The sequence below is a fragment of the Mchenga conophoros genome, linkage group LG3 (assembly GCF_057382185.1).
Source record: "Mchenga conophoros isolate Kocher_MC1m ecotype Shallow Benthic linkage group LG3, M_conophoros_male_GT1.1, whole genome shotgun sequence".
Classification (NCBI taxonomy): Eukaryota; Metazoa; Chordata; class Actinopteri; order Cichliformes; family Cichlidae; genus Mchenga; species Mchenga conophoros.
Genome location: NC_140528.1, coordinates 49,348,273 through 49,358,802, shown reverse-complemented (window position 1 = coordinate 49,358,802; position 10,530 = coordinate 49,348,273). Strand labels below are relative to the sequence as shown.

General features: G+C 46.5%; 1 protein-coding gene across 1 annotated transcript; it reads right to left on the bottom strand.

Annotated features, from left to right (window-relative positions):
* Positions 1–6,261: 6,261 nt before the first annotated feature.
* On the bottom strand, positions 6,262–9,337 carry LOC146579175 (type-2 ice-structuring protein-like). Its single transcript, XM_085269493.1, has 9 exons — positions 9,288–9,337; positions 9,076–9,152; positions 8,590–8,616; positions 8,062–8,088; positions 7,905–7,949; positions 7,665–7,771; positions 7,453–7,587; positions 7,256–7,364; positions 6,262–6,567 (listed from the first exon to the last, which is right to left on the bottom strand). The coding sequence occupies exons 2-9, from the start codon at positions 9,134–9,136 to the stop codon at positions 6,491–6,493; spliced, it is 588 nt and encodes a 195-aa protein (XP_085125619.1). The 5' UTR covers positions 9,137–9,152; positions 9,288–9,337; the 3' UTR covers positions 6,262–6,490.
* Between the last annotated feature and the right edge of the window lie 1,193 nt (positions 9,338–10,530).

Here is a 10,530-nt window from a genome sequence, read left to right as displayed (position 1 = left end):
AAGCTGGTAGGGGGAGCTCTTTATTACAACACACACTGATGCTACACTGTGCTTCGAGGTTCATCAACAGCATAACAGAACTCACCCATGGTTGCATTCATTCTATAAAACAACACTGTAAGTGCCTTTGAACTGCAGTACAAACACAACATTCAAGATAACAGTTAAAAGTAGTGTAACCATAAACAACAAAACAAGAACATCCAAACAGCAGTCCCAAGGCATGATGGGAGAGAACTAGCCGCTCCCCCAACACGCCACACAGCCCCCACCTGAGTGGTTAGCTGTCCCCAGCAACCGGCATGTCCATAGCAAAGTCTCTGAGGTGTTGGGGAAGGCGACGGCTTCGTTGAGGACGTTCCGTGGGTCCCCCAGCTGCCTCCGAGGCCAGGTTGGGGGCCTGCAGTTGAAGCTGGGACCCTGACGTCTCCCTGGATGGACTCAAGGGCTGATAGGGTGCCAGGCGATCGCGATGGAGTACGACCACCCTGTTCCGTTTGACCAGCCGCACCCTGTAGACCACGTCAGACGGCCTCTCAAGAACAGTGCAGGGTCCAACCCACTGGCTCATCAGTTTGGGAGAAAGCCCTTTCTTCCTCTCCGGGCTGTAGACCCACACATGCTGACCGGGCGAAAGTCCTTCCCCCTTGCAGCGGGTATTATAAGCCCGCTTTTGCCGGGAGCCTGCATCTCGGAGAGCCTGCCTGGTCAACTGATGCACCTCTCGGAGCCGAGCGAGGAGGTTGTGGAGGTAGTCCAACCCGGGGTCCCCGCATACTTCCTGCCCGGGGGGAGATCCAAACACCAAGTCCACTGGGGTACGAAGCTCATGACCGAACATCAAGGCCGCTGGAGTGCACTTAGTAGACTCCTGGACTGCAGAACGGTAGGCCATTAGGACCAGGGGAAGGTGTTGATCCCAGTCACGCTGCTGGTGGGAGGTCAGGATAGCAAGCTGGGTGGCCAGGGTGCGGTTGAAGCGTTCCACCAACCCATCGCTTTGGGGGTGCAGTGGCGTCGTCCGGGTCTTCCTGATACCCAGCCGCTGACAGACCTCCTTGAACACCGCAGCCTCAAAATTCCGGCCCTGGTCGCTGTGCAGTTCCTCTGGTACCCCGAACCGGCAGAACATCTCGTTGACCAGACGCTCAGCAGTGGTAACAGCACTCTGGTCAGGGACTGCATAGGCCTCAGGCCACTTAGTGAAGTAGTCCATGGCAACCAGGACGTAGCGGTTCCCCTGGTCAGTGGTGGGGAAGGGTCCCAGGATGTCCACACCAACCCGCTCCATGGGAGCCCCCACCTGATACTGCTGCAAGGGGGCATGAGAGCGTTGGGAAGGCCCTTTCTGAGCCGTGCAGGCATCACACCGATGGACATAGAGCTCTACGTCCTGGCAACACCCGGGCCAGTAGAACCGAGACCGGAGTCGCCGCAGAGTCTTGGTAACTCCAAAGTGTCCTGCCCCCGCTGCACCATGAACCAGCTGGAGCACCCTGGACCGCAACTGTTGAGGTACCACGAGCTGGAAGACCTCACGGTGACCCCCGGGAGCCTGCCAGCGGCGATAGAGGAGGCCGTTTCGGTTTGTGAGGTTGGCCCATTGGGAGTAGAGAGCCTTGGTCTCGAGGTCCAGTGCAGATACCTCTGGCCATGATGGTCTCTGACCGGCTCCAATCCAACACTGAACCTGGGAAAGGGCAGGGTCCTGGTTCTGGTCGTGTTGCAGCTGTTGGGGATCCATGGCCTCCAGACCCTCAGTATCCCCTGCGGCGGACTGGACCTGAAGACTGCTACAATGCCCACCTGGAACAGAGTCATTCTCAGGGTCGCCCTGTGGTGACGCGATCACTGAAGTCATGCCCTCCCGGTCCTCCAAGCGTTGGCAGTACCTGCACTGTTTTTCCTCACAAGGGCGTCGGGAGAGGGCATCTGCATTGGTGTGGAGACGTCCCGCCCGGTGACGGACCTCAAAGTGGTAATCTTGCAACGTCTCCAACCACCGGGCTAGCTGTCCCTCCGGTTCTTTAAAGCTGAGCAGCTAAGTGAGGGACGCATGGTCTGTGCGCAGGAGGAACTTCTTCCCGTAGAGGTAGGGTCTGAAATGGCGGAGACCCAGGATGATGGCCAGCAGCTCTCGACGGGTGACACAATAGTTCCTCTCCGGTCTGCTGAGGGAATGGCTGTAGTAGGAGATGACCCGCTCCCCCTCAGGGCCTTCCTGCGACAGTACAGCCCCCACCCCTGTGTTGCTGGCATCGGTGTCCACGACAAAAGGGAGCTGCAGGTCTGGGTAGGCTAGCACCGGTGCCTCAACCAGTGCAGATCGGAGCCGATCAAATGCCACGGCACTGTCCTCACTCCAATGGAACTCCCGGCCCTTCTGTGTGAGCCAGTGCAGGGGGCTTGCAATTGTAGCAAAGTCCTTGACGAAACGCCGGTAGTATGATGCCAGGCCAAGGAAACTCCGCAACTCAGCAGTGTTGCCCGGAATGGGCCAGTCTTTCACAGCGGCCACCTTCGCAGGGTCAGTGGAAACCCCTGCTCCGCTCACAACGTGACCCAAGAAGGTCGTCTCCTTTCGGAAGAGATGGCACTTTTTGGGGTGGAGGCGAAGGCCAGCCTGGCGGATAGCGTGGAAAACAGCAGTCAGGTTAGCCAAGGCTTTCTCGAAGTCTGTCGCGTGGACGAGGAGGTCATCCAGGTAGACCACACAGCGGTCGCGGGGGATGTCAGCCAGAACCCTCTCCATTAGGCGCTCGAATGTGGCTGGGGCATTGCAGAGGCCAAAGGGCATCACCTTAAACTGCCACAGTCCCTGGCCAATGGAGAAAGCAGTCTTTGGGCGGGCCTCTGGCGTCAGCTCCACCTGCCAGTAGCCACTGCGCAAGTCGAGGGAACTGAACCAGCAGGACCCAGCAATGTCGTCGAGGGCATCGTCAATCCGGGGCAATGGGTAGGAGTCCTTGCGTGTGATGCTGTTGAGTAGACGATAGTCGACACAAAACCGCCAGGTACCATCCTTTTTCCGAACCAGTACAGCCGGGGCTGCCCAGGGGCTGTTTGAGGGTTCGATGATGCCCGCCTCTGCCATTTCCCTGATCTTCTGCTCTGCTGCGGCACGCTTGGCAAGGGGAAGGCGACGAGGGCGGAGGCGGATGGGCCGTGCATCCCCAGTGTCAATGTCGTGTTGTACCAGGCTGGTTTGCATGCAGTCCTCATCCTTGGCTGCAAAGATGTCGGCAAACAAGTCTAGTATCTCTCGCAGCTGCCGTCGCTGATCAGCCTGGAGACCCTCGCAGCTCCTCTGGTATAGGTCCTCGACAGCTTGCTTGGTCTCTGCAGACAGTTGCGGTACTGCTGGTGAAGGGGAGGCCCCTTCCCCCGCCAGCGGTGACAGGTCCTCAGGCTTCCTGACGCTGGCTGAAAAAGTGGAGGCAGGCAGCGGGACTTCCGTTGTGGTGTGGAGCTTCACAGCCTCCGTGCCCAGGTAAAGGATTGCTCGGGACACGTCCACTGTGGCCTCCCATTTGGCTAGCAGGTCCAGGCCAATGATGCATTGGTCCTGGATGCTGGCTAGCCAGAACTGGTGGTCCACGCTGCAGTTAGCAACAGTCACCGGGAGGGATCTTTCCCCCTTAACTTTGGCACGCTCCCCCGTGACTGTGGTGATGTGGAGCTGAGTAGGCTGCCAACCCTGCGGTATTGGGCCATCAGAACCAGGGAGGACTCCAGCCTGTACTAAGGAGAGCGTGGACCCAGTGTCTATCAGGGCTCTACAGGTGGTGCCGGCAAGGTCACAGTCCAGATACAGTCCCCGTGTCTGGCCAAGCCGGCCAACCCGCAATTGTGATTCGGAGGACAGAGTGGTGGCAGGGGGCCGTCCCTCCGTTGTGCCACCCCGCCTCAGTTTAACGGCAGCTGGGGTGCCAAGCTTTGTGGGCTTGGTGCTGGACAGTAGCGTGCGATGTGGCCTGGTTCTCCGCACCGATGGCAGTTACCCCTGGATTGGCCTCCTGCTCGCCTATTCCCTCGCCAAAATCGCCAGGGTGGTGTGTTGGTGGTTTGGCGGGCCTCCTCCTCCTGGTCGCTCCTTTCGTAGTCTGTTTGGCGCACTTGGTGACTTATGCCAGGGCTGCGTGCACCTGGGCTGAGCACATGCTCCACTCTTTCGGCCTCAGTTAGAGCTGCCGCCAGGGTTTCTGGTGCATGCAGACGGATGTGCTCTTGTAGTCTTTTTGGCTGGAGACCCCGGACAAAAGCCTGGAGAGCAAGCTCTTCTTGTGCTGCAGCATCAAAAGCAGGGTACCCTCTACGTGCATAAAGACGTAGGTCAGCAGCATAGGCACCCAGACTCTCCTCTTGTCTCCGTGGGCGGCTAGCAAGTTTATCTCGGGCATCATCTGCATGTGTACGGAGGCCAAACCTGCTCTGCATTGCTCTGGCAACAGCAGGCCAACTTAAACGCTCTTCTGGCTGAAGATCTATGAGGATCTGCAGGGCCCTGCCTTTCAAGGCGAGGGCAACTTGGACAGCTGTCTCCTCTGTTGACCAACCATTTAGCTGAGCAGCCAGCTGTACCTGGATAAGGTAGGTCTCTGGAGGTGCCTCCCCATTATAGCGTGGCAGCTTCATGCTCCCCCGGACAGGAGCCCCTGATGGCAGTGGCGGCTGCACTTGGTCCTGGAGACAGTTGGCGTTGTCCCCCTCGGCTGCCAACGATGAGGGTGTGCTGCTCCCAGGCATCACCATGAGTGGAGGCTGACCGGTCGCTCGTGGTCTTGGAGCCTGCAGCATGCCTTGGCGGCTCCGACAGCTCCCCAGTGGGCGGGGGTGTGAGGCTCCATCTGGTAAGCCCCACAGATCTTCCCCTGGCTGGCTTGCTGCTGCCCGGGGCTCTCCCCGCTTCTTCGATTGTGCTCCATTCACTGCTTCCAGGTGAGTGATAAGCTCCTCAATCTTCCTCAGCTCCTCTTCCTCTTTCAGAATAGTGGCCATGCTCTTGGAATCCCACTTCTGACACCAATGTGGCATGCAGAGGAATCTTTACAAAGAAGCTCACAGAGAGAGATTGTTATTCAACCCCAAGCTGGTAGGGGGAGCTCTTTATTACAACACACACTGATGCTACACTGTGCTTCGAGGGTCATCAACAGCATAACAGAACTCACCCATGGTTGCATTCATTCTATAAAACAACACTGTAAGTGCCTTTGAACTGCAGTACAAACACAACATTCAAGATAACAGTTAAAAGTAGTGTAACCATAAACAACAAAACAAGAACATCCAAACAGCATGATGGGAGAGAACTAGCCGCTCCCCCAACACGCCACAATATGGTAATGTATTGTTAAAACTTATTTTTTTAAGGGTTATGGAATTGTTTCATGTTCTTCTTTTTTAACTACAGTTTAATGAAAATAACTCTCCTTGTCTCCATTATTATATGGTCAGATTATGCTTATGGTCTACAAAGTTTGATTGTTCGTATCAATGTATATTTTCCAATAAGAAGAAGAAAGTGATTATTACTGTATTAATTTTTAAAGGTAATATATAGAGAGAGTTGAATAGGCAGACTTTCATTATGCTACGATACTTAAAGTTATTTACAGAAGAATTTGTGTCTCCTTAAGTAAGTACAGGGTACTTGTGCTTTATTTGCGTGTCAAGTTATAAAGTGTTACCCTCTCTGTTCTCTGACTTGACAATCATCTCCGCTTTATAAATCTGTGGAGCAAACGGAAGGGCAAGGCTGCAACCTAACCAAATATGTTTTAAATGGATAATTCAGATAATTAAGAGCAATGAGTTTTCAGTGAGTTTATTTAGCAAAGGGCCAACGTTGTAATTTCTTTTTGAGGTTGTTGATAACTAAACTCACAGTCAACTGAAATTCCTGTGTGTTATGGTTATTTGCACTCATATTCAACTCCTCCCTGAGTGGTTGGGGCGTGGGTTACAATACTTTAGTCAGACTGCAGCCTATTCTGGTGTCTACCATTGACTTTCCTTATCTTAACCCAGACATGCTGCAGTTTGGAGGAACATCTCTGTAACCAGCAGGGTCGGTAGCCATGCCTCCACCCTGCTGGCTGTCAGAAGAACATGATTGACAGTTTCTATGTCACCATGAATAAACATCTCATCCATGGAAGGCACAGCTCCTTTGGGGCATTTGGACATAAACTTTAAAAAACCCCATTTTGTATTCAATTTGCTAATGTTAGTGGTGAATAACTCACAGACAAATTTCAATGCTAACAGTTTTAATTTAAGAATGAGATACAGTTCACTCTACAAAGTAAAGGTCTACAGAAAGCTTTCTTTTAATCGTACAGAAAATTCAGCTCCAGTTCATTGCACATGATGCCTGATTGCTTGCATCATAGCGATGGTGTGGAAATACAGAGAAAGAAACAGCACTGAGAAAGAAAAACACAGATCTTTGTGCTTTTTACTGATGCATTATAGAGTTGATTCACAATTACATAATAATGTTTCCACAGATAGACGGGAGCTCAGTTTCACAGTCCATGCTCTCTAAGCATCCACTCTTTTCCTCTGCAAGAAAACCAAAATAAAACACAAAAATCACACTCAGTCAGTGCTACTCAGACTAAAAAGGTTTCCAACATGGGGTGACAATATTTAGCAAATAAGTGTAATTTTAGTTTGTTCAGTACTAACTGTGAAATTACAGTATTTGTAAATGGTAATGGTATTTACATTAAAGGGTATTTGTCAAGAAGACTGACACAAACAGTGATTAGCTGTTTTACTTCCTGATTCACAGCCATTTATGTTACTCAATTCAGTGTTCTGTGCCTATATATAAATGTCCCTGTCTTTTTAATCTGTTTCACCCACCATGTTTGTACACAATACTTACAGTTATTTTTTGTACCGCACAATTAACATCTTAGTGAGTGGACAACATTAATCCACATATTAATAACCCAGTACATAGAAGTTTTGAACATAACATGATAGCTTTGTGTAACTTCAGAACACTGTATTTTTTTTTTTATTTCTAAAATCTCAATTATTTAATGATGCATCACTGGGAACACAAACTGTAAATATTCTAGGATAAGAAACAATGCTCAGTGCAATAATAAGAAAAGAAAAAATATACTTTAATACATACTTTTAAAACACTTGATAGAGTAGTAATGAGTTTGAAGTGATAATCAAAATAAATGAATCCAAATAAGATTGTTTTGTTTTTTTAAACACTTGACAGACTTACCAGTAAAAGTTATTTGCAAACAGTGGTGCTCATCTTCGACTGTGTCTCCATTACAAAAGTCAGCAAAATTAGACATTCCAATATAATCACTCCAGGACCAAGAAGGATTCTGTTAAAGCAAAATAAAATATTATATAAATTCATATTCATAAAAAAAAACAATTGTTTCTCAAAATCTTAGACATCATGCTATTTACCCCTGGACTATTATGGCCTCCAACCCAAAATTCTCCATGATCATGTCCAGCACGCTTCAGCTCCGCTTGAATCTCATAAGCTTGAAAGTCATCATACACAGATGCAAGCTGTCCTCCATGAGAGTGACAGTTATTCTACGATGGAGATAAACAGCATGGAGTGACCAAGAAAATGTAAGATTTATTAATAGGAAAAAAGTCATCCTTGTTACCTGAGCATCGTCCCAGGTCATGTTTTCTGGAACAAAGATGAGGCACTGTTGACTGTGCATACTCCATCCATCTGGGCAAGATGGATGCCAGCCCCCAAATGAGTCATCTGCAAACAAATAACAAATAAAGAAGAAAGCATGAAACTGAGTCTGCAGTGTAGATTTTCCTTATGTTCAAATTGAATTTTAAAGAAGGAAAAAAAATAAAATAAATCCATATACTCCAATAAGTATACCCACCTTCTGTAGATGGTGGAGATGGTGGTGTTCCCCAGTTGTCTCCATCTGCATGAGTTAAAATGTTCTTTTGTTGCAATTAACTTCATGGGGTAAAAACTTTCAATATTTACTAGTGGATAAAAAATTATTCTCATTAAAAGACAACTTTTAGATTCACCTGGCACAGTTGTTTCCTCTGGAAGAGCTGCAAAGACAGTTTGAACCACAGATATTTTTTTCAGTGTATCATTGCTGTGGTGTCATTGATTACCTTCTACGTTTTACAACATTAAAAATAAATACAAAATGCAGGTAAATTACAGAAGTGAAGAGATATTAGCAAAATGTAAACTAAGAATTATGTCACTTAGCATGTCTTTATGTACAGTATAATAAATGTATGATTACACAAGCTTATAATGTGTATTATATTACATTATTGTACAATATTTTTAAAAACAAATCGTAGATAAAGAAGAACACATGAAAATGAGTCTGCTGTGTAGACTTTCTGTATGCCTGACTTTTGGAGGAGAAAAGAAGTAATGTACTCCAAGTGAAGGTTATGGCAGTACTCCCAAACAGTCTCCATCTGCATTAGTTGATGTTTTTGGTTGCAGTTAGTATTGTAGATTAATCGCTTTAATTATTTACTAGTGGATCAAAATAGAGTATATTCCCACTAAAAGACAACCTTTATATTCACCTGGCACAGTTGTTTCCTCTGGAACAGCTGCAAAGACAGTTTAAAATACATTTTATTTGACACACAAATATTGTTTGTGATTAGTAACAAAAGTGATTAAAAAGAAGTAGAAAATTTGTGATGCAAGTTACTCACAGAAGTGAAGCGATATTGGCAAAATGCAAACAAATCAAACTCAAATTGATCAGCATGTCCTTATATACAGTATAGTCATGGTATATCTATACATAGGCTTAGATATTATATGAAATTACTGTACAATGATTCTCATTCATGTTTAGACAAAGAAAAAGTTCCGATTGTTTAATTCAGTTTTGCAAAGCCTTGACACTTTTTTTTTTTTTTTTTACAAACATGGGTTTAAGACAAAATTTAAGATATTCCATTCTCTGGTTATGTTTTGCATGTATATTCTATATATACAGTGTGCATGTATAGATAATGTAGAAAAAGTGAGAGAGGAACTTCTGTGTTTTAAATACTCACACAGACTGTGTGTGAAAGTCATCATGACACACACATGCAGAAACACAGTCAGCATCTTCATGGTGCAGAAATTAAATCTGATGATAACATATGAAAAATATATTAGGAAATGTTACATTTGCAGTCAGCTCATAATGTACTGTACTGATATTTCATAGATACTTATTAATTATTAATTAATAATAAAATAAAGAAATCTTCTGTGAAAATACCTTTTGTTTGTCCTTCTCAGTGTCAGTTTGCCTGCGTTCAGGAACTTTATGCAGCTTCAAATCAGTATAAATGACTAATTCAAACATGATCCAAAGCTTTTATTTGCCTGACAACACCCTCATCCTTATCCAATGAATTTGTTTGTTCCAGAGACAGCTCACCTGACCTTTCTCCAGAATAAGCAAAGCAAACTTTATAACATTCATGTGTACTCAAGGCAGTGGATATATAAACAAAAGCAAATAATCATTGTCTATTGTGGATTTCTCTCTACATGTCACTTGACGTGTACAACACATTATGTTTGTGGCTAGTCCTAACAATAATAGACCACAGAGACACCACACCTGTGCAGCATCCTTTCACAAATACTTTCACATGATGAAGCTGACCCTGCTTGAGGCCAGCTGAGAACAAGCCCATGGAAGTCAATTTAAGCCGAGCATACACTGAACACTAATTCTTTATAATGGTAGAATGACAAATTGATTATTATTTATTTTCTGGAAAAATGACTATATTATATTGTAAATGTTGGAGGCTCAACCAATGAAACTGGGGCTAGACTACCCTAGTTTACACCCTGAATGGGAAGATATAGGCAAAAAAATGTATTTCCACCCTGCCATCATCACTTGTACAGTGTGAGTAAAAGAAAACATAATTAAAATATGATGTGTTAAATTTGTTAGATGAGAGGGTTCTGCTGTAGATCAGAGGAAAAGGGAAGGATGTGTGAATGTCTGTGTGTTTCAGTTTGGTGTAGCTATAGGCCTGAGTGTGTGTAATTGTGTAGAGGGAGAGGAATTTATGGATACTGGGGGTCATCCTGTCATAAAAGGAGACAGGAAGCTACAGTTGGGGGATACTTGTACCTGAATGTAATAAAGCTCATAACTGTCATTACTTAGAAGTAGGTTTGCAGGAGACTCTCCACATGCTTAAGCTGTAAAAGTAAGACAACAAGAGGCCAATGACCCAGTGGATGCAGAGTGGGGGTCTCAGTGTTTGTAATATGTTAACTCGGTTTTGTATGTTTTCTAAAGTAATTTGGTGTAGCTTGGGTGAGGGGAAATGGACTTTTATGCCCAACAGAAAGTGACATATACAAAGACACACACAGTGCTTTAACTGTTATGATGCACACACACCCACACACACACTCACTCACGTACACACACAGGCACTCACGTGTTCGCGCATACATACACAAACACAGAGTGTACAACACACCATGTGGGT